General features: G+C 41.4%; 1 protein-coding gene across 8 annotated transcripts in view; it reads right to left on the reverse strand.

The window, feature by feature from the left end:
• Positions 1 to 25,203, reverse strand: part of znf516 (zinc finger protein 516) — a 161,208-nt gene that overhangs the window by 15,568 nt on the left and 120,437 nt on the right. For 5 of the 8 annotated variants that reach the window (XR_007247423.2, XR_007247422.2, XM_048529752.2 and 2 more), the window contains 3 exons: positions 23,245 to 23,343; positions 13,411 to 13,452; positions 6,707 to 6,742 (listed from right to left, as the gene is read on the reverse strand). Coding sequence is in view for 6 of the 8 variants with exons in the window: in XM_048529752.2 (XP_048385709.1) it covers positions 6,707 to 6,742; positions 13,411 to 13,452; positions 23,245 to 23,343 (177 nt within the window). In the remaining 2 variants the exon portion in view is untranslated. The remainder of the gene's footprint in view (positions 1 to 6,706; positions 6,743 to 13,410; positions 13,453 to 23,244; positions 23,344 to 25,203) is intronic. The other 3 variants (XM_048529756.2, XM_048529755.2, XM_048529754.2) reach the window with 2 other exon arrangements.

Raw genomic sequence — 25,203 nt, forward strand, 5'->3', positions numbered from 1 at the left:
CAGGAAAGGAGGTCACGCTGTTGGGAGTTTTCTATAGGCCTCCAAATAGTTCCAGAGATGTAGAGGAAAGGATAGCAAAGATGATTCGTGATAGGAGTGAGAGAGACAGGGTAGTTGTCATGGGGGACTTCAACTTTCCAAATATTGACTGGGAACACTATAGTTCGAGCACTATAGATGGGTCAGTTTTTGTCCAGTGTGTGCAGGAGAGCTTCCTGACACAATATGTAGATAGGCCAACAAGGGGCTAAGCCACATTAGATTTGGTACTGGGTAATGACCCTGGCCAGGTGTTAGATTTGGAAGTAGGTGAGCACTTTGGTGATAGCGATCACAATTCTGTTATGTTTACTTTAGTGATGGAAACAGATAGGTGTATACCACTGGGCAAGAGTTATAGCTGGGGGAAAGGCAATTATGATGAGATTAGGAAAGATTGAGGGAGCATAGGATGGGGAAGGAAACTGCAGGGGATGGGCACATTAGAAATGTGGAGCTTATTCAAGGAAAAGCTCCTGTGTGTCCTAGATAAGTATGTACATGTCAGGCAGCGAGGAAACTGCAGAGCGCGGGAGCTGTGGTTTACGAAGGAGGTGGAATCTCTGGTCAAGAGGAAGAAGAAGGCTTATGCTAGGATGAGATGTGAAGGCTCAGTTAAGGCGCTTGAGGGCTACAAGGTAGCCAGGAAAAACCTAAAGAGAGAGCTCAGAAGAGCCAGGAGGAGACATGAGAAGTTGTTGGTGGATAGGATCAGGGTAAACCCTAAGGCTTTCTATAGGTATTTAAGGAATAAAAGAATGACAAAAGTAAGATTAGGGCCAATCAAGGATAGTAGTGGTAAGTTGTGTGTGGAGTCAGAGCAGATAGGGGAAGTGCTAAATGAATATTTTTCAACAGTATTCACTCTAGAAAATGACAATGTTGTCGAGGAGAATACTGAGATACAGGCTACCAGACTAGGTGGGATTGAGGTTTACAAGGAAGAGGTATTAGAAATCCTACAGAGGGTGAAGATAGATAAGTCGTCTGGGCCGGATGGGATTTATCCTAGGGTCCTCTGGGAAGCCAGGGAGGAGATTGCCAGGCCTTTGGCATTGATCTTTAACTCATCTTTGTCTACAGGAATAGTGCCAGACAACTGGAGGATAGCAAATGTGGTTCCCTGTTCAAGAAGGGGAGTAGAGACAACCCTGGTAATTATAGACCAGTGAGCCTTACCTCAGTTGTTGGTAAAGTGTTGGAAAAGGTTATAAGGGATAGGATTTATAATCATCTAGAAAAGAACAAATTGATCAGGGATAGTCAGCATGGTTTTGTGAAGGGAAGGTCGTGCCTCACAAACCTTATTGAGTTCTTTGAGAAGGTGACCAAACAGGTAGATGAGAGTAAACCGGTTGATGTGGTGTATATTGATTTCAGCAAGGCACTCGATAAGGTTCCCCACAGTAGGCTATTGTACAAAATGCGGAGGAATGGAATTGTGGGACATATAGCAGTTTGGATCGGAAATTGGCTTGCTGAAAGAAGACAGAGTGGTAGTTGATGGGAAATGTTCATCCTGGAGACCAGTTACTAGTGGTATACCGCAAGGGTCGGTGTTGGGTCCACTGCTGTTTGTCATTCTTATAAATGACCTGGATGAGGGCGTAGAAGGATGGGTTAGTAAATTTGCAGACGACACCAAGGTCGGTGGAGTTGTGGATAGTGACGAAGGATGCTGTAGGTTGCAGAGAGACATAGATAAGCTGCAGAGCTGGGCTGAGAGGTGGCAAATGGAGTTTAATGCAGACAAGTGTGAGGTGATGCACTTTGGTCGGAGTAACCGGAAGGCAAAGTACAGGGCTAATGGTAAGATTCTTAGTAGTGTAGATGAGCAGAGAGATCTCGGTGTCCATGTACACAGATCCTTGAAAGTTGCCACCCAGGTTGACAGGGCTGTTAAGAAGGCATACAGTGTTTTAGCTTTTATTAATCGAGGGATCGAGTTCCGGAACCAAGAGGTTATGCTACAGCTGTACAAAACTCTGGTGCGGCCGCACGTGGAGTATTACATGCAGTTCTGGTCAGTGCATTATAAGAAGGATGTGGAAGCTTTGGAAAGGGTGCAGAGGAGATTTACTAGGATGTTGCCTGGTCTGGAGGGAAGGTCTCACGAGGAAAGGCTGAGGGACTTGAGGCTGTTTTCATTTGAGAGAAGAAGGTTGAGAGGTGACTTAATTGAAACATATAAAATAATCAGAGGTTTAGATAGGGTGGATAGGGAGAGCCTTTTTCCTTGGATGGTGACGGCGAACACGAGGGGGCATAGCTTTAAATTGAGGGGTGAAAGATATAGGTCAGATGTCAGAGGTAGTTTCTTTACTCAGAGAGTAGTAAGGGGATGGAATGCTTTGCCTGCAACGGTAGTAGATTCGCCAACTTTAGATACATTTAAGTTGTCATTGGATAAGCATATGGACGTACATGGAATAGTGTAGGTTAGATGGGCTTCAGATCGGTATGACAGGTCGGCACAACATCGAGGGCCGAAGTGCCTGTACTGTGCTGTAATGTTCTATATATTCTATATAACTTACTGTGCCAGGAGCCCCTGAGTGAATGTGTCTGCCTTGACTTGATGGAGAAATGCTCCTCTTAGACTCTGAGACATTGCTGCTTGATTGAAGCATGTGGAGTGTGTCTGCTGCATATTGCAGCCGGCACATGCTCCAGATGTGATATTGACATAGCATGGTGATGTAGAGAGACATTTCCAGCTCCTTGACCAAGACATGCTGCCTGGTTTTGGGTCTGCGCTAAACAACAAGGTAAGACCAAAGTACTGTGATTGAGTGGTCAATGCTCTAAAAGACAAAGCAAAGTACGGCTGTCATGAGCACCCCAAGGGTGCAAAGTGAGTGAGCGGTAAGAGAGTTGCAGACTCTCAAAAGTCCTGAGATGCTAGTCCAGTCCATGAGCTAGATGCCTGTGCCCTCCAAAGTGCAGCATGGCTCTGCAGAAGCATATTGTAAATGTGCAGATGAGACATGATGATGCAAAGATGCTGGCAAATGTTATTTGTCAACATCTGTGGGTGTGGGACACATTCCATCTAAGTTTCTTTTCTCTTGCGTGGACCTCCAAGGACGATATACGGCATCAAGGACTGGACTTGGGAATCAATGCTGAGAAATGCACTGACAGGCGCATTCAGACACTCGGAGTGGGTGTGCCAATGGGTAGCTTAGAGGGAACATTGCACATGGAGTGCATGTAGGTGTTCCCATGGAGCTTGCACAGAGATGTTGTGCAAGTGGTGTCACCTGGTACCCACTCTGGCTTTCATATTGGGAATTCTCGACATCTGGCTTCAATCAGGCAGGTGGAAGAAATATTAGTGTGCTTATTAATGAGGCGAGATAAACTAATAATGAGCATGTTAATGAATGATAATCTCTACTAATGGGCTTCTTGCCACTAACTAGCAAGGATTTGGTTTCAACATCTAGGACTTGATTGGGAAAAGCAACATTTTTGTCTTGACATTGGCAAGGGCCTCAAACAATATTTCCCATGATTCTCCCAAATTTCTCACTGTAGCTTACATCATTCAAGGCCTAGGAAGGTCTTGCCCAACATCTCCTAACTGTGAGCTGGGAGGTTTTCAAGGGCTTCCAGATGCTAGGTATTTGACCAATGGAAGTTTCAACTTCCTGGGCAATTTGTGCAGTTAGCTGTAGAATTTGCATGGTCCCAATGTGCAGTTCCCACAGAAAACCTGGGCCATTACATTATACTGCACCATGGAATTTTCTTTCTCTTTTACAAAGAAATTCAAAGTTTGGGAATGGGTAATTCAGCCAATGGTGTCCACGTTGTTGTTTATACTTCACCTGAACCCCTGCAGCCTCTTGAAGCTAACCCTGCGCCCACCAATATGTCCACTTGCTGTGAACTCCCAGCCAAACCCATGAGTCCAGGCTGCATGACACTTCTTAGCATGTCGTCCCAGCTGTGATCACCAAACATGCCAGACAATTTCCTGGCGGCTCTCCCAGACAGGACTCTCCTTCGATGGAGGCTGAAGTTTCACTCTGAGGTGATTAAAGTTTCTCGGAGTGCAATTTGGCTGCAGGATCTCTGAATTAGTGGGGTCAAGGTGACTTTTCTGTCAGTGGGATGGAGAAGGGATTGCCTCATCAAAACTACCCCTATGTGACTTCCTCCTATCACAACAACTTTTGCCTGTACTTAAATTCACTTTTGCAGCATGCATGCTTTATTCAACTTACTTCTGGTCCATCCACTGTGAGAACAGGAACGAGTGTAATAATAGGTGATTTTGCTTGCAAATGGCTCTTCATGTATAAATGTGTGCATGTGGTAAGAGGCTGTATTCAATTTATCTATTACAGGTACACAATATACAGCTAGTGACACAGATTCAATGACATTCTTGTATGTAGGACTGTGAGCCTCCGATTTCTTTCTACTTGATGTCTAAGATTGGAAGTCAGGATTGCTGTACCAAGATGAAAGTCTCCACTAAGTACGGCATAGATTTATGCTTCTCTGCAGAACAAACAAAACGAAGGACACTGAGATCAGTCACTCCATCTTCAGAAAGATGCTCTCTCTCTTCTCTTCAGCTTGGGTTCATGCCAATGTCATGGAGATGCTTTACCACTCACCCCACCCCCACTAAATACAGCAGAATTTTGAACTTGATAGAGCACAACTGTTAACAATTCACAGTTTTCCTTAAAATGAAAACATTCCTATTGTGGCAGTTGCTAAAAATAGTCTATCTATGGGGGCAATCACTTTTGCAGCAAAATTAAAATAGATTTTCTGCTAGTCCGTAGAGAAACAGGAGCAAATTCAGAATTGAATCTGGCTGTTTCTAATTGAAGCAGCATGTACAACACACAAAAGCCCATCTATCCTTCATTGCAGTTACTTTCTGCATTTAATATTCTCAAATTATATTCATATCAAAGCAAGAAATGAATGTCACGGTGAAAACTGAATACTTTGGAGTCATCAAATCACTGTATGTTAAAGGTAAAAGGGCTAAAGACTTTAAAATCATAAATATTAACAAGAACAGGGAGGTTCATTTACAGCCAATCTAATGTGACAAATGGTCATATTCCTATTAGCTAAATTGTATATTCAACACATGGATTACTTTAAAGTGAAGAAAATTGAAAATTCTTCCTTTCTTAAAATCTGAATTTCCTGTAGTATATCAGTACATGTTTTTGTGGGGTTGTTTTGCAAATTTAAATCACTCACAGCATGCAGGCATGCAATTCCAGAGGGAACAACTTGTCATAAAGTATAATTTAGCCAAAGGTCTGAGACGAACAGTGTTTGATAATAAGACAGACTTGTCTCAAACTTTTTAAAGTTATTAATAATTACTACTATTGTTTGTCGGCTGGTATGGAAACAATAAATTGTTTTCGGAGCCATGGCAGTTGATCAGAATACCTCACTGCATCTTGGATATATCAATAGAAGCTTCCTTAAGCACCACTGCTAAAAGCAGTAACTGCATTTCTACAGCGCAGTTCACAATCTCAGGAAGTCTCAAAGCGCTTTCCAGTCACTGAAGTACTTTTGAAGTGTAGTCATTGTTCTAACATATATAAAAAAACATGGCAGTAGATTTATGCACAGCAACGTCCCATAAATGACACTGTGATGGTGACAAAATGATCTGGTTTTTAGTTGATGTTGATTGAAGATTGATGATGACCAGGACACTGGGGAGAATTTGCCCTGCTCTTCAGCACCAATGGGATCTTTCTTACTCACGTGAGAGGGCAGACAGTGTCTTGGGTTAATGCCTGATTCCTTCATTAATGTACTGACCTAGATTACAGCTAGCAAATCTCTGGAGTGGGACTTGAACTCATGACCTCCAGACTTAGAGGCACAAGTGCTGCCCACTGAACTGTGACTGAGACGCATATGTCTGTAAGCAGTTATCAATCTATAAGAGGTCATTAGCTCAGTGTCCTTCGACAAACTCCAGATTTTAAGTCTTCAGATCTACAGCACCGCGGATAAATAATGCAGTGATAAACGAACAACATCATCTATAGGGTAATGAGCAGAAGGGATTTGTCACCATCCTGTGTCCCATTGATTAGAACTGACACCACAGGAAAGGTGAGTGATTATCAAAGTGTAAAATACGTGACCAATTCATTGCTGATGAATGACAACATCAGTTCAAAAAGACCAACATCGACCAGGCAATTATGATGCTACCGAGGCAGTCTCAAATTCCAAGAATCACCATCCCGTCATCATTGCTGTTGTTCTGGAACTTTGGTAATGATCTAATGAAGTCATTGTCATATACCATGGTAAGATAAATCATCAAATGGGCCTGGGTGTCTCTTAAATGCCCTTTTTCACACAAGGGAGGATAGCAAGTAGTGTTAAATGTAAACAGTCTACTTGTGAATCAGCCCAAATAAGTTTTACCCTGAAATAACCAAATAAAATTATTCTTTGACTGATTCAAATCCGAATATGTTTTGGGTGATGGGAAATGCAAGTTCAATTAGTTTGGCAGCTGCTTTCTCAAAGATTGTGTGGAAAAATATGGTTGGGCCAAGGGTCCCTTCTGTACTATCTGATTCTATGACTCGATAAATAATTCTAGCTCAAAAAATTAAGTGCACTAGCACTGCTGAAATACACCACTTGCCTGTTGCCACTTGAGGAATGCAGAAGGACTTTTGCACTGAAACAAAAAAATACAAGTGTTAATATGTTTTAGTTTATATGGAGAATACTGTATGTTTCATGTTATTACAAAACTTTCAAGTTGTGAGTAATGAACACTCACCGTAGAAGAGGGAGGTGATGGCCTAGTGGTAATATGGCTGCACTGTTAATCCAGAGATAGTAAGAGCTGCCAATGCCGGAGTCAGAGATAACACAATGTGGAGCTGGAGGAGCACAACTGGCAGCTTTCCTGCTCCTCTGATGCTGCCTGGCCTGCTGTGCTTTTCCAGCGCCAAACTGTGTTAATCCAAACCCCCAGATAACATTCTGGGAATTCAAGTTTGAATCTCGTCGCGGCAGATGGTGGAATTTGAATTTAATAAATATCTGGAATTAAGAATCTAATGATGCCCATGAATCCATTGTCAATCGTTGGTAAAAACTGATCTGGTTCACTAATGCCGTTTGGGGAAGGAAACAGCCATCCTTACCTGGTCTGGTCTACATGTGACTCCAGGCCCACAGCAATGTGACTGACTCGTACCTGCTCTCTGGGCAATTAGGCTACCTGGCCAATGACAACCTTATCCCATGAATGAATTAAAGAAAAATTCCATAGGTCTTCTGTAAAGTGGGCTGGTTTTGTAAATGAGTTCGTAGGAACTGCAGATGCTGGAGGTAGCAAGGTGTAGAGTTGGATGAACACAGCAGGCCAAGCAGCATCAGAGGAGCAGGAAGGCTGACGTTTCAGGCGTAGACTCTTCTTCAGAAATGATTTCTGAAGACAGGTCTAGGCCCGAAACATCAGCTTCCTGCTCCTCCGATGCTGCTTGGCCTGCAGTGATTTTGTAAATGAACAGGTTTCACACTGAAAAGTTATAGAGGCTACATTTTACGTAAAAGAAAATCTCAAACATACGTATAATGATTTGCTCCATGATTTTGTGAATGCTGCTGCATGATTATTTATTGCAATTCATTACATCTATCAAAAATAAAGCAGCTCTGAAAATGAAAATTTAAAGACTCTGCTAAAGTGCCATGGAGGAATTTCAGTTGAAAATGCTGAGTTCAGCGAGCACCTTCAAACTGTAACCCTGCAAGCCTAACTCTTAAACTTGCAACTGTCCCTGAATCCAGCTCTGATCTTTGTCTTCTGATGTATTAAATCACTATGATCTGCCTTTAACTCAAAGAGCTTGGCTCAATTCCCAGTCTAGGTCATCATTTACAGAACGGTTTGCCCGAATGGCATTTTGCCCATGTTTGAGCTGACTCACCACTAAGACAAGGCAAGGTTGTGGGAGTGGATGGAAATTTCTCAGGAAAGTACCACCTCCAGATGCCTAAAAATACAAGCTGCCCTTGGAGCAGCACAGATGGATAGGAAAGGCCAGGCAACCATGGCCTCCTTCTGTGCTCTATCACTCCAAGGGATCTCTCTCTTGCAGTATGGAATCCAAGTTGCAGGTAAGTGTAAAGGGGATAAAAGAACACAGTTCTTGCAAGTTTTAGAGACTTTGGTTACGAATTGTCAGTGCTTTAATGGTGTTCTATCAGAATGGAAACTCACTACTCGTCAAATGCTGGTGATTAGCGGACAAAACAAATCAGGTCTGAAAACAGTCACAACCCAATTTTACAGCCACTGAGAGAAGTTCAAGATGAAAGAACAATGGAATGATCTGGTGTTGCTATACAGAAAAGCTTCACTAAAGAAGCAAGAGGAAGGCAAGGCTAATATAAAACACAGCAGGACTCACAAAACAAGTGCACAAGCCTTTATAAATCTGTCGACGACTAGCTAATAAAGTAATAAGCAGATCATGTACTGAGAATTTTGTTTGTAATTTATATTGTGTGTCCTCTATGTCACTCTTCTCTGCAGCTCTGAAATGAGTTGTGAATGCCTCCAGCTTTTGATTAAATCAGCTGGGGGTAAAGATCTTCGTAATAACAGTGCATGACTGCATCAGGAATGAAGGCGTACAAAATGGCTTAAATCAATCATTAGCGATTCAGGATTAAATCCCTATGCCTCCCCTGTTCTAAATGCTAACTGGAGACATTATTCTTATGTGATCATATTTGCTTAATTCTGTGCAAAAAACAGATGAATCCTGAGCAGTGGTTTCACTACTTCATGCACTTTAGTAGAATGGTGTGATTTTCTGATTGAAGCACATCTGGATTTTCTAATTTAAAAAAATACAGCATTTTACAGCCCAGAAGGAGGCCATTCAGTTCACAATGTATGTTCCAGCTCTCTGAAAGAGTGATTAATTAATTCCATTCCCCCTTCTCCTTCTCAGCTCATGAAATATTTAATCCTTTTCAAGTATTTATCTAAAGCACTTCTGCAAGTTACTATTGAATTTGTTTCTATTGCCTTTTCAGGCAGCACATTCCATATCACAACAATGAGTTCACCGTATCAAAGAAATTCTCCTCATCTCTGGTTGGTCTAGTTCCTCCTACAGTCCAAAGCTGTGCAGTTTAGGTAAACTGGCCTTGCTAAATTGCCCATCATGTTTAGGGATGTGCAGGCTAGGTGGATTAGCCATGGGAAATACAGGTTTACATGCAGAGATTAGGGGGCTGGGTCTGGGTGGGATACCCTTCAGAGGGTCAGGGTGGGTTTGATGGGCTAAATGGTCTGCTTCCACATTGCAGGGATTCTATGGGATGAGGTCTCCCTCATTGGGTTTTTAACCGATCATCTTAAATCTGTCTCCTCCAAACACCGACTCTCCTGCTAATGGAAAGAATTTACCCTTACCTACCTTTACCAAGAATTCTAAATTTTACCTTCTCTGAATCTCCCTTAGACTTCTACTCTAAGGAGAACAATTATCTAATACCTCCACATAATTGAATTCCTTCATTCCTGGTACCATTCTGGTAAATCTCCTTCACACCTTTCTGTGATGCAATACTGTAGCTGAGGTGTAACCACTCAGTTATAAACATTGAGCAAAACCTCTATATCATCAATACATATCCTGGCTCAGAAGTAAATAGTTCATTATAATCCTCAACTGAGGCTGATGATATTGCATGCAATTCTTAACCACTTATTGTTGAAAAGTGAGACATGTGGCCAAAGCTTGTGCTCATCAGGACAAAAACAAGAAAACCAAATTTCAAATGATCACAACAATTCATACAACAGGAGTTTGGGTGCTGATTGGTTGACAAGTCAAATCTGAATGTGTGGTTCAGGCATTTCCATGAAGGAAGAACCAGTGAAATTTCAAGCTCTTAGATATTCAAAACAGACACACACACAAGAACATTGTCATCTTGTTTGCAGAGAATGGATCCCTGTGCATGAATGCATATGGATTCTAACAAGTGTAATTGATGGTCTCAGCAGATTACTTCTGACAGTTGGTGATAATGGGAGCTGCAGATGCTGGAGAATCCAAGATAATAAAATGTGGGGCTGGATGAACACAGCAGGCCAAGCAGCATCTCAGGAGCATCTGAGAGTTCCTTGCTCCTGGTCGTCTTTTTCTGCTCAGCCGGGAAGGTCAGACAGCATTTTACAAATTGTGCTGACTTGCTCTTCTTAAAGATAGTCAGTCCCTTTTAAAATAGAACCACACTGAATAATATCATGGCAATTCTACGTGTGGAAAATGAACAGCAGGGCAGACAGAGGATTCCAGAGTGACAGATGTATCACTTGCAGCATTAATGGTGAAAGTAGGCAGGAGGAGAGAAGCTGTAGTTCTGAGGTGTCCAGGACACAATAAATGACCACCTTGGAGGAGCAGGAGGCTAGCAAGGTCAGTTCCTAGATTCTGGTCCTCAGGATTTGGCAGCAGTACCACAAGAAACACCCTGACCTCTTTATGGATGGTCAAGGGCAAATGATTGCTGCTCCAAATGACATGTCCAACCCACCACAACACCAATTTCTCACACTGTCCAATGCACGACACTCCCATTACTCACCCAGTAGTACTACTGCCTAATCATGACTGACACTTAAAACACATGTATACCAGCTCACCCTCACATACCTAGCAATGCTGTCTGCATTACAATGTCCTCTGCAGAGGAGGCTGTTCTCAGTATCATGGAGCTGACTGTGACAGAGCTCGTGGTATGTGGCATATCTGAGAACTTTGAGGACCATAATTTGTTCTTGGCTTCTGCCTCCTCCCAACAGAAAAGTTGCTGACAGTGTGAACTCTAGTTTTCCCCCACCATCCAACCTGCTGCCCCACTTCCCTTAAACTAATGTTCACCTTCTAGATGCCTGCTGTCAGGTACCTAGATCTGCCACCTGATCAGTCACGGCAGCCACAGGGGACAAAGCGAGAGACAGCATCACTACAATAGCAATAAAGAGAGCACCACTTGATCCAACAGCAGCTTGGCTACTCACTGTATATACTTTGAGGCTAGAACTAAGTCGGAATCAGTGTGTGATGAGTCACTGGGCATGAGCAGGCTCTGGGAAAAGACAGTTGATAATCACAGAAAGGTCCTGCTGTGGAGGAGTCTAATGAGAATCTTGATATGGTGGCATCTCGGATGAGTGTGGACATAGAGAGCTGGGTGCATTTGCTGATGTGTCACTCCTGTCCCTATCAAAAAGCACCGAGATAGTTGGTTCACAGTTACCACAGAGCACCCTCTAAAGCCTACTCTCTCTGTGGCTACTACTCTGTCTCCCTGCACACTGCAGAGCCAGAACCACAGGTACCCCACACCTGTTGCAGCTTTTGGTGGATAGATCACTGTCTCAAATGCCATTCCTTTGAGGATATCGTAATGCTTTCAGGTAAATCCAAGAACTGACCGTATTTCTTCATTAATGCTCCCAAGTACTTCTGCAGACTTTGCAAAATGACCTTACCTGTAATCTGAATGCCTGGCATTGGTGCAGAGTTTGTCTTACATCTCAGTGTGTGATGTTTGCAGAATGATTTAGACATCTGTTACTCGTGCCAAAGTTATCAAAATCAGGTAACCAAGTAGATGCTTGGTAGAAAGGAATTTGAAGACTGGTCGAAAAACATAGTATGCACTTGAAGTTTTTCACCTTGCACTCATCATTACACATGATTGCTTCTTTTGAATTTTAGTGTTTTTGTCTGTGTCCTTACCAATTTCCATCTCATCCGCCAACCTCTTGTCATGTACGCTGGTATGATGCCTGGTATCTAAGCCGTGTGGCCAATGACTGACTGATTAAATCAAACAGCACTTTCCTTTCATTGTTGGCAATGGGCAGAGTGCAGACTATATTCTTCCAACTGCCCTACTGGAACGCTAAACAAAATGTCTATGTATGGTGTGATTCATGATTGGGATGCTTCTGCCGAACAATCTTAAGGGTACCAAAGCCTACGCTAATAACCAATTTAAGGTAATTAATCAAATTTGTAACATAACTCACATAGGCTTGCCAGAGGTTGCATTGATTCAGTGATTAGGGATGCCTTCTTTGCAAACCAAAGTAATACGTTCAAGTTCTGTGATAATGGGAACTGCAGATGCTGGAGAATCCAAGATAATGAAATGTGAGGCTGGATGAACACAGCAGGCCCAGCAGCATCTCAGGAGCACAAAAGCTGACGTTTCGGCCTAGACCCTTCATCAGACAGACTCTCTCTGATGAAGGGTCTAGGCCCGAAACGTCAGCTTTTGTGCTCCTGAGATGCTGCTGGGCCTGCTGTGTTCATCCAGCCTCACATTTCATGTTCAAGTTCTGTGACTGTTTTGAATTATCCAGGAGTTAGGGAGTCTCTAGTTCCTTGCTGCTTTCTTCAGTTCAGTGCCTCAATCTAAATCAACTTGCCAACCGATCAGCACCCTTTTCTCTTGTATAAATTGTTGTGATCATTTGCAATTTTGCATCCCCTAATTTGTTATGGTTTGATGAAATAGTTTCTATCTATTTACTCTGTCAAAACCCTTGTGTTTTCTTTTATCAAACAATCTGGCGTATAGAGAGATATTGTAATAATAGACTTCAGTAATATATTTTTAATAATATCATACAGAGGCATAGGAAGAAGCTCCCATGTACACGGTACCTATTAGAAATTTGCTCTTCGACATGACTTCAGAGAGCGAAACATACAACTATTGCTTTGTTTAAAAAAAAACTGGACGGAAATTTGTTGAGTTACTATAAATGAACGTTCAGTCCACCGAGGGAATCTTATATGTCGATTCAACTATTTTGAAATTTAATTGCTTGGGGATTCACAAAAGGTACATTTTCAAACCTGTCAGCTGAACTTCCTGACAAAGAGGCTTGCGAACAGGAAAACCTTGACAAATTTTATGAGTGATCTGATATTTAGACAGTGACACACCTGTCACCATCATGAATTATGATTTCATGTATGTTGTAAATTTGGACAAGTGACATCTGCCGGGACCCGAAATAAAGCATGGTGGGATTTCAGAAATAACTTATGAATCTTCTTTTGGAAAGTTAGCAAGTCAAATCAAACATGCAATCTAACAACCAAAACTTGTTCACCACTAAACTAAAAGACATATTTCAAAGAATTATTGCAATAAAAAATTGGATTCCCCTCCATGAACTGCAGGACAATAATCCAATCAAAGTGTTCAGAACACATCATAAACTGCAACAAAAGCTAAACACTGCATAGGCTGGAAATGTAAAATAAAATACACATGAAAAAGACTTACATTTGTGTAACTGCCAACTGCATCCACAAGACATTGCAAATTCTGTTATAGTCAATGAAGTAACGAAGTGTAAACATAGTTGTATTGCAGAGAAAACAGCAGTCTGTTCACACACAGCAAACTTCCACAACAAACAATAATGATCATGTAGCATACTTTAGCAATGTTATTGAGGGATAAATGTTGCTCAGGAGGGAAAACTCCCTTGCCCTTCTGCAAAATCATGTTATGGGATCTTTTCCATCAACCTGAGACAGATATTTGGAGTCTCAGTTTAGCATCCTACTCTAACGGTGGTGTTTCTGAAAGGCAGCAGTCCCTCAGTACCATGCTGAAGCATGATTTCCATACTTGGACTAACAATGTTCTGACCCAGAGGAAAAATCACAACTCACTGAGCCACCGCTGAGATGAGATGAGGTGGTGTATGTGTATATTCACAAAAAACTGCATATCATTCATTTAGCTATCTTCAGTCATACATTGTGAGCACAGTCATTTTAAACTAGACACAGAAACGTTCAGCATTCATTATGCAATTCTTCACATGATATACAAATACGTAGTTTAAATGCTCCTACAATGAAATTTACTTGGTCTTTACAAACCTGAAGCACAAACTTTGTTTACGAAAAGCACTGGAATGTCTTTGTGTGTGAGATATTCACATTCAGTTTTGGTGTGAATTTTTTTTGTTTTGTTTTTCCTCATGCGCTGCCGTAAGGTGAAATTGCACAGAAAGAATTCATGCAATAAAAACACGATAGGATCACAGCAAAAAGCAGACATGAGATTGCTACGTGAGCACAATGAGGATGGCTGATGCATCAGAACAACAGCAAGGCTCCATGCTTGCTTCTCATAACTGTAAAGAGCGCTATGAATTAAAGAGGCAGAGAGTGAGGATAGCAGCAATTTCTCTTGAAAGGCTGCTGCTCCCTGTCAATATCAGTGTTATTCTGATTGTATAGATCTGTAGGAACAGGTAAACAAGCAGAACTCTCCCCATTAATGACAAGAGGCTGAATGTTGCAGTGGAAATACTGCAGTGGGAGGACAGCAATCATGCTTAAGCCACACGTAATGTTTTCTGCCAGGAAGAAGATATTGGTAGTGGAAATGCTGTCTTTTACTCTCAACAGGTATGGGAGAAAATGGGGAAGGAAGTTTCAAATTTGAGGAAAGGTGCAAAGGTGAGATTATTCACACTTTGATCATTCAACAAAGTTTAGACCTGAAATATGCTCGCCACAAATTCTGTTCTCCAAACACGGTATAACACCAGTAATGGAGGATGGCATATAATGACATAATTCCTTTTAGCCTGACACCAGAACTCCTCTTGCAAAAGTCCTTCAGACTGGCCTATACAAATGACTTCTCGACTGGTCTTAAAGAGTCACATTATGTTTCAAGTTGCAGCACCAAATCAAAATGTAGTCTGAAACTATCAACCATATAAATATCTGTACTAAGAGCAGAGTGTACCACTATTCGCTACATGAATGCTGAAGGGGTGACTGCAGTGTTTGACTGTCAACAGTGTTGAAAGAGATGACAATCCCTATTCTTAAAACGTAAAGCTTTTGTAGTGAAGTTTTCCTTTTCTGTAAATAGTAAACACTTGCTTGGCCTATTTAACAGTCATAGTTCTTCATGCAAAATAACTCCATGTAACAGAAGATCAAAAGAAATCTGAGCACTATAATATGCGTTCAAAAAACTCTGCACATTTTGGATTTCAGTTTGCATTGATAACTCTGTAATCCCCTCTAACCTTTCAGGAAATCTCCCATGCCTCTTGTGCACTCCCACTCCCTTCACTTCACTAATGTGGGCCATGCCTCTATCGTCTAGTCCTGTTCTGGAATCTTGCCCCTAATCCTTACTGGCATTCTCTCTTTCATGAAGATGCTCCAGCAAGTCTTTGTCAACAACAATATTACACCCTCATGATGCACAGTTTCAAATCTTTTCTGGTAAGACGATGATGTGAATGCATGTTGCTGTTGTGACAGATAAATTGACAAGTGGTCCCAATCAAGTGGGGTGGTGTCTGGCTGTGGAATGGTTCGGGGTTCCTGAAGGTAGTGTGGGGAAGCTGATGATGTTTAATAGGCTTGATGATGGTGAAAGAGGGGAGCAAGACTGGTTCCTGTTTATTAAGGGGATGTGTTGCTCAGGAGATGATTGGATTTTGGGGTCATGTAGAACCATCTTGCTCCTCTTGGTTCGCGAGCAGTGCTGTGAAAATCCTTCTCTCATAGGTTCAGCCCCTCCCGCTGCCTTTCACATGCCAGTTTTCACGAGGCCAGGGAAACCCAGCCGACATGAGTTAAGAAACAGAATGAAATTCAATAATATACAATAAAATTGAGTTGAAAGTTCACAAGGCGCTTTATCATATTTCAATGACCAACTCATGTCTTTCAAATAGATTGGTTACCTCATCTTCACCCTCATTCTCTCTGTTGAAAACCAGAAGTGGGAAGATTCAAGTTGAGTTTATGCTTCAGACTGTTTAAATTGAACCTCCGATATAAAACCCCACGCATATTCGGGCTCTGTCCATTATTTTGCATGTCTCCTTTTTTTTCCTTTATTCATTCAAGGGATGTGGGTATAATTGGCAAAACTAGTATCCACTGCCATTCCCTATCTGTTCTTGATCTTGCCAAGTCATTACTGTGGGTCTGGAGACATGTGACCACCAGACCTGCTAACTTGGCAGATCTCTTCACGAAAAGAAAAGTTAGCGAATCAGCTGGGGCTTCTACCAAAATCAGTGACAGTTGTCATGGTCCACATTACTGAGACTAGCTTTTAATTTCAGATTTCAATTAAAAGACGCTGTAAGATATGACGCCAAGTCTCCAGAGTATTAATTAGCTTGAGCTTCTGGATTATTAGTCGCGTGACATTGCCACTACACCACCATTGCTGCCAGTACCAGGCAAGTGTTGAGATATTATTACCTCAATGATAATATGAGCATTAACTGCAGTTCATTACATATCAAATGTGAATAACTGGCTTTCAGTACATTCTATCTATAAAACAATGATGTTCAATGTAATTACTTCCACAATCTGACCACTGGGTATGAACAGATGAAGACCCTGCCACATCAACAAAGATCTTGCAAAACTACACTGAGCCTTCATGTTCCAGAGCAGTTTTTCTTCAGGGTATGGAGGAAAACTGGAGGCTCTACATGCCTGTCCCTTTAAGAATTCTGTAGAGCATTTTTAAAGGTACAGACAAATGGCATGGAAGCGAATATGAAATGAGAGGCACAAGGAATGTTTGTCTCTTTTTAAAAATAGAACTGTTCACAAGGCAGGGATTTAAAGGTCTAGAAGCTAGGTAAAGATAATTTCTTTTAGCCAAATGGATGGTGAGGATCTAGAATTTCTGTCTGAATAGATGGTAGAGGTGAAAATCCCATCACATTTGAAAAGCTCTTGTAGTTACACAATATCAAAGGAATATTCGAGGTTGCAGAAGAAGAACCGAGGAAATGGAATGAGGGTGGATCAGTTTTTCTATTGGCCAGCACAGACATGATGAGCTGAATGGCTTCCTCTGTGCCATAAATTTACATGATTCTATGAATAAGAAAATCCATTCAGCTTATCTACCTCAGAAGAACTGGCAGTACTCTGTAACAGATTCCAGGGTGTTCTGCCTCTACGCTTTTGACTGCATGTCTGTTGCTTATGTTCAGCATTCTTTGTGCAAAGGGAATTTTCTGACATCAGAAGTTAACGTCTCACTAAATTTGTCAAGTTATATTTTCAGCCTTCTTTTAAGTGACAGCATTGTGTCAGATTGTTTCCTTTTCCACCCTGTTTACAGGATAACTTTGATATTTTATTTTTATTCACAGGGCCTCCTTTAAAAGGCTAAACACTTCAGATTTCTATAATACTGAAGCCAGTTCTCTAATGTTAATAGTTGGCTTAATTTGATACCATTACAAAGCCTCAAAGCTCTCATTGTGTATCAGTGAACAAGCTAGGCATGCTCTTGTTAATGTTCTAACCTTGAGATGGGCAATCACATGTCCGAGAGATGTCATCTGCTACTTTGTACAGAGGAAATACACTCTGGTGCAGCTCATGTCAGTCATAAGCCTACTCCTCTTAGAGTAATCTTGTCCTCACTGTTTCCATGCAGAATGCCCTTGTTAATGATGCGTGTCGAAGCAATTTCACCTCTTGGGAATGCTGCATGGTTTGTTACTTTGTACTGCGCTTTTGGGTTCAGGGCAGATGGAGAATGGTATTTTTATTGGCCTCAGGCACAAGTTTTTGTGACTAGTTTTGTTAAACAGTTGTTTTTAGTCAAAGAACTTTGTTAACTGGCCTTATGGGATTGCCATGTAAGTAATTCTCCTCTCCAATGCAAATACATGTGAGGGAGCTACTGACGAAAATCTATATTAATAGATTATTTCAATATAATGTGTTGCATGATCTGCTGGAGGTAGTAAGACCTCAAATATAGTCACTTATTTAAGATATTCTTTATTTTTATTTTTTAAACATACAGGAGGTAAGATTATTTGTTTCCACCAAGCAATCCATACCCTGTGTACATATAAAGGGCGGGGGGAGGAATTACTTTTTGTGCAGGAGTAGCAAAATACAAGAGATGGCAAGGAGGTATTTTGACCAAAGTTAGGAACAATCTTCCCCTACACTCCTCCACATGGCTAAGGCACAAATGCACAATCTGATTGACACATGCCATACAAAGGCTGCTGAGAAACTATAGAGTTCAAATTAGAGGAACACTGGCTAAAAAGAGAGTTGAGGACTGGCTTTCCATACTCATTGCTGCAAACAAGCTTTGCAACCATTTCACTTTATATTTGACTGGAAGTGTTCATTTCCTGCCAGTCAGGAGCTCATTTGAAACATTTTAGAAAAGTTATTTCTGTTTCAGACAAGCAAAACACCCCACTAATGCGGGAAACCACAGTGTGTTCATTATGTTTTATTCATACTTGAAGACAGGCAGCTTAAATTAAACGGGTCTGATCATAGCTGTTGGTTTGTCGGTGAAATAAACCTGGTCCAACTCACTCAATTCAGCTGCATGATTTAAACAAATTCATTTCTAACTACTCTCCTGCATCTGTGTCTGTGGGTGGAAGACTGTCCTGGCAGTTTTCTATTTAAATGCCTGTCACTATGTGGTTTTCTCCCTATTTTTAATCGCTGAATCAGACTACTTGCATTCTCGCCATCCTACTCGACCCAGAGTTAGCTTTCAGCTCATTATCTTCTCCAACATAAAGACCTCCCAGTTCCACCTCTGCAATGTTATGTGCCTCGATGCATATATTGCTGAAACCCTCATCTTTCCCTTAAAGGCCTGGTCATCCAACTCTCCCCTGCTATATATCACATGCTCCCATTTCCCACAGCATTGCTGGCCATGCTTTCAGTCACCTAGGTCTCACATTTGGAGTTCTTTCTTTCGAGCAGTATGCCTGTTCATATTCTACTCTTCCTTTATAACTCTCCTTGAAACCGCGCCCCCGCCCCCACCCCACCTCTTGGTCACCATTCATGACTTCCTCTTTGACGGCTCATTGTGGCTCAGTGGCCTCGAGTTAGAGAGTTGGGGCTTTTGAAACCCAAAGATTTGAAGGGGAAGTCTTAGTAATACTGCAGTGCAGCGTTGACGGAGTGCTGTAGTTTCGGACGTACTGTCTTTCAGATGGGAAGTTAGAACAGAGACACTGCTCGGCCACTCAGATCTTTCCATTTTATATTTTATCTTTATCTGACCCCATCAGCACTATTTTGAAGAAGAACAGGTTTTGTCAACATCACTGAAATAGGATTACCCATTCATTATCATGTGGATGCAACTGGGAGTTTGCTGTGCACAAATTAGCTGCCATATCTTCTACATGCAGAAGTACTTCGTCGGTTGTAAAGTGATTTAAGGCAGCCTGAGATCATGAAAGGTGCTCCTAAAATGCGATATTTCTTTTGAATTTTTTTTGGTTAAGTGTTTTATCGATTCTGACTCTGGGAAGTGTCTTACTGATTCATCTTAAAACTCTACTCACCTGGACTTGTTGCTATGTTACTTTAATGCCACCTTATCAAGTGCATTCTGAAGTTCTATGCAAACCAAATCCATTGCAGTGCTCTAGTCTACAGTTAATATAATACTTCATCAAAACAATAAAACTGATTTCTTTGAGAAATCCATGTAACTTTACACATAGCTAAGGAACACTATTTGCCATAGTTTTAACCATTCCTTTTCTCCATCCTTCCAGCTCCCATCTATGCAACTTAAGCTGCTTTCTAATTTATTGTCCCCTGTACATGACAATGTACAGCTCTTGGCCCCTTTTGTGGGGGGGGGGGGGGAATGGGGGAAGACAGCCAGTGTGTGATCAGGAAACTGGCAGTAGGAAGGGGGTGAGAGGGTGCTGAAAGCCACCACCAACTCCATCTTTACTGCTCACTCCTCTGCAACCTCCACCCCACAACACTCCTTCTGTAACCTTGCCTGGGTCCCTCCTTGATCTGAAGTCTCCTGTGAGTGTAGTTGCAGCAGCAACCACCATCTCACCTTTGGTGCTACGGGCACAGATGAGCTGCTGTGTTCATCCAGCTCAACACCTTGTTATCTCAGATTCTCCAGCATCTGCACTTCCTACAATCTCTGCTTGTTCCTGATTGGCCAGCTGCTCTCAGCAGCCAGGCCTTGTTACCAGGGTCCTTGCTCCTGGGGAATGGCCTGTCAGTTGCCTGACAACTGTCCGAGTGGCACAAGACGTGGTGGGCCTTCTTTGAAACAGGCAATGCAGGGGGTCTTGCTGAGATTCCATACGGGAGCTGAGACACCACAAAAACTGCCCAATGTGTATTCACCTCTCTGTGGCAGGTAAAATTGCAGCTCTGATCAGAGGCAATGCTACACGTAATCACAGTTTGCCACTTCATTTTTCAATTACAATGTGGAGAAGTTATTAACAATGGCTCACAACTTTAAGATGTCAACCCTGAGACAGGACATCTGCGCAACCCAATGGCTGAGGTTCCCAAGCTGTGTGTTGCATTGGGGTCCTGAACTGAGATAATGGAGTTACAAACCATGAGGCAACAATGCCAGCCATATTGCTCAGTGCTAACAGCTGTGAGATACCTTTAAATTTTTGCATTTTATTCTGATGGTGCATCTGGCATGATCGACAGTTCTTTGAGGCCCTGACTATCACTGCAGCTGCAAAAAATAATCTATGAAAACGTATCTTTTACTAAAGAAACCCACCATCCCCAACCTATTGCTCTACAGGCTGAAAGCCACCGCCAGATTACCCTCTCCCAAACCAAACCAATTTTCACTCTGAGGCCACATGAAATTTGGAGCATTAAAGTGAAATTACATTGAGAAACACTTCTAGCAATGCTGCTCTATGGTTAGAATGTGACCTCAACATCACATGGAGTCATTCAGGTGAATAGCATTGATGCATTCAATGGACAGCCAGGTAAGTACAGGAGGGAAGGAGGAACAGATGCAAATAGTGACAGGGTGAGATGAAGTAGGGTGGGAATAGGCTCATGTGGAGCATAAGCACCAACACGACTGGTGGCCTGATTCTGTGCCATAATTATATCCTAGCATGCTCCTTTAGCACAGACCTAATGCAGCAATAGGCAGGTTATATTGCCAACTGGGGACACAAGTCTCATTTTTTGAAGCTATTACAGCAATTTAATAGTACAATCACAAAAGATACCAGCTACTAAGACAGTTAGCTTGTGGCCAGAAAATAGCAATTTAATACAACACTTAGAGTTGGAGATTGTGCTAATAGCTGCCTGGAGCCACTGCCCTTTTTAATTTGAACATTTATGCTGAAGAAAGCAATCACTGACAACATTAATTATAAACATTTGAGTAAGAGTGCCCGATGCTTGCATTACTTACCATTTGGCCTCTGTCACTTTTCATCACTCTGGCTTACCCATGCATCATTCACACTTATAATGATGCACTTACTTATCTGACTGTCTTATATCATATACAGATGTCTTCTTCACAAGCTAAATCCACTGCAGGCTTAACTATCAGACTTGATTCTTAATGACTGTCTATAACCAAAGTCTGCATTTGTTGAATTTTAAAACAGCCTCTGCATAAATTGCTAATGTTAAAGCATTCAATATACCCTTAACATTTTAATACAGTAATTCATACAGTATGCATCATAGATGGTTTAGAATGGTTAGCAGGGTAGGTGGGTGAACAACTGTTTATACACAGAAACAGGAGGAAGTCATTCAGTCCCTTGAGTCTGTTCTGCCATTCCAATGGATGTTCTGTATCTTAACTCCATCTCTCCACTTTGGCTCCATGACCAGTAATACCCAGCCCTAACAAAAGTCCATCAGTCTTAGTTTTGCACATTTTAATTAATCTCCCATCTTCAACCCTTGATGAGGTTGACGTGAGTTCCAGATGTCTACTATTCTTACTGCAAAGAAGTATGAGCTGACATCACTTCTGCTTGGCCTAACGCTAATCAAAATATTTTAACCCTTTGTTTCCCATCAACAAATTAAATCCTGGCTCTTCAATACTTAGGAAAGTAAAAGACTAGGCTTCAGAAACAGTTCTTACAATTCAGTCTTTTATATACAACAGCAACTTATATTCTTTAGTGTCTTTACTGTAATGAAACATCCCACAGTGCTTCATTACAAAACAAGATACGTCAAGAGCTGTACAACGTGATATTAGGTCAGGTGATCAAAAGGTGGTCAAAGAGGAAATTCCAGTGTTAGTGCTTTCCCTCATTTACCTACACCCCCTTCTTCACTAGTAATTAGCTGTTGTCCAGAAAAGGACCAGAGACATCTCTCTCCATTAGAGAGAAGCAACTAATTATATATAGCTCAACGATAACCACTCCACAAGCATGGGGTGAGGCTAGGCAACAGGCTTCCATGAGCTACCACAGCTAATGCTGGGTTTGGGCCCACACTGTCATCATTTAAGCTAACCGATCTCCAAACTTTAACTAGCCACCATATAGGCTCATGGTGCAACAGCAGAATGGAATGTGACTCTAAAACAGACAAACTGACATGCAAGGACCCACAAACTCATACCGACTATTTTTTGGCATTCCAAATTGTGCAGGCATTCAAAACAAAACAAAATTAATCCAACTTCAGGCAAAGGTAAAATTAATTGTCTGAGGAGTGTGCCTCCACAATGTGAAAGAAATAAAGTTCTGCACTTAGAAAAAGAGACAATACAGAAACAACCACTATAACTGTCGCAACTTCATGGAAAAAGGCAAAATTGAAAGTAAAAGAAAACGAGCCTTGCAAATTTAAGGTATTTAGACAAATGGAAAGCATGGCCAGTGATTAGTGGGTCAGGAAGATCTATAATAAGCTGTATCACTAATCGAGCCTGAACTTTGTGAGAATGCTGAAGTATATTAAAATGGATGTTATCTATGCTTCATTTTCATAACGCTGTTGGCAAATGAATTCATTTACATGTCCAATTCGAACTGTGACAATGACATCTGATAAATATGTAAAAGGTTACTTTACAGCCCAAGAAACAATGACATTTGCTTACGGCACATATGGAGTTTTTAACTACAGAAATTAATTAGCATTACAGATCCTCAAAGCATTTGCATGTGTCTATCAATTATAGGCAGGGTTATTTTTACAACATGGGTGGAGACTGGGAAAAGAAGGATTTTAATGATGAGGTATGGGAATCACAACATAGAACAGGGAATGGTACAATGTAACAGATAATGCCCCTTACCTGCATGGGATTTCATGTGTGTCCTGAGATGCCTGGGTTGACTGAAACTTTTTCCACATTCTCCACAGGTTGCGTCTCTGTGCTGAGTAGCAAGCATTCCTACAGTCATTAAGGAAAAGTTGAGAAAGAACATTATTTCAGGATGATACATCATTAGTATGTCTAATGTGTTGTTACATGAGGCTACCCTTCAGGCCCTTAGATGATAACTGTCAGGTTTCATCATAGCAGCCTTTGTCATGGTTGGCACACACAGAACAGACAGGCTGCATGGATTATGTTGAATTAAATGAATGTGCACTAAGAAGTGCCCACTTTAGGCATGTGTGCATTTCACAGTTAACGGATCCACTCTTCATCCCATCACTGCACCTTGTCTAGTAGGCCCATCAAACTGGTAGAGATAAATCACATGACTAACAGGATGTCAACACAACAAGTGCTTCATTGTCGCTTCTGGCCTTAAGATCTTGGAGACAAACGCAAAATGAACAGAGATATCCTGGACTCCTCAAATTTCCAACTGCCATCTAACTGCCTTCCTAAGCTCAGGCCTTCAAGACTCAGGCTTAATGGATATCTATGAATGGAAGTGTCATCAGACAAGACAGCTCAAAAAGGAATGAAAATTCCTGTCTCTGTGCTTTGATAAACAACAGTAAGCCTACTGCATATGAAATAGGACTGCTGATGGGCAGGTTGCTGTATAATTTCATAATCTTGCTGTTAGAGAAATAAATGATATTTTAGGTCAAAGAATCATTGTGAGTGAACTCAGAAAGTGGTTTCCACTGAGTGACAGAAATTCCTTGGCAAAAGCTGGTAAGTTTAATATATCAGTGACAAGTAAATAGTTGCTTGATAGTAAGTAAACATTTCTAAAAGAAGGCAAGAAGCTGAAGCTTTTTGTCTTGCACACATCAGAACTAAAATGAAAGAAACAGACTTGAAAAAAGGGACATCTACAACGCGAGGACAGGGTGCTGATTGATTTCGCCATCACTGGCATTGAAATACAGCAATTGTCAATCGTCATTCTCAGTCTCAGAAGATAGATTCTGATTACAGATTTCACACTACCTCAGATTACATCGGAAGAGGTTGATTTCGCAACAATGTTTGGACAACAGGTGTAACTACTTGTTTCAGGCTGATACTAATGCGGTAAACTGACATTTTTTTTCCATTGACAGGAACCTTTGGTCAAACCTACCGACTGTGGTTCTGCCTATCACACAATTGAGCAACCTGACATTGTGGTGCCAGCTATGTAGGCCGTACATCCCAATGACTGATAAATCATGTCAAACAAATGTAGCATTAACCATTCAGAGTAAGCAGCACACCAGTCACACTCAGCTAATCTGTGCAGGCAAGTGTCAGAACACCATGTCCAACATTGGATACAATTTTTCTCTTCAACAACATTTATTAAATAATCCAGACTCTGCTAAGAGTTACACTGGAAGCCAACTTAACATCAGTGGTTGAGCTCGCATGATGTATTTGGCATACTAGAAGCTACATATATTAACGCACATAACTTATGTCGGCAAAAGGAATTTGAACACCTTTCTTTCATGGAAGAGAAGGGAGTGAAAGAGACTGCTAATCTCTGCTATATTTCTACAGCAACATTCTATCCAAGCAGAATCTACCTGTCTGACCTCATACTGAAGATGGAAACTTGACTGTTCTTGCTGCATCTACATACCAATGATGGCCAATTAATCAGTACCATCTTCATGTTATATATATTGGCATCTCTTTTTTCAAGTCTGTTCCTTCCATGCTAATCCTGATGAGTGCAAGACAAGAAAAAAAAATCCTATGACTTCTTAAATTCTATTAGCAATGTTTAAATCAATGACAACATACACTTGAAAGTATATAGTTCCTGTAAAGTAGGAAAGTATGCAGGGCTTCCCAGGAGCAACATTTGACACAAAAGGAGATATT

Source organism: Stegostoma tigrinum, chromosome 5, assembly GCF_030684315.1.
Source record: "Stegostoma tigrinum isolate sSteTig4 chromosome 5, sSteTig4.hap1, whole genome shotgun sequence".
Classification (NCBI taxonomy): domain Eukaryota; kingdom Metazoa; phylum Chordata; class Chondrichthyes; order Orectolobiformes; family Stegostomatidae; genus Stegostoma; species Stegostoma tigrinum.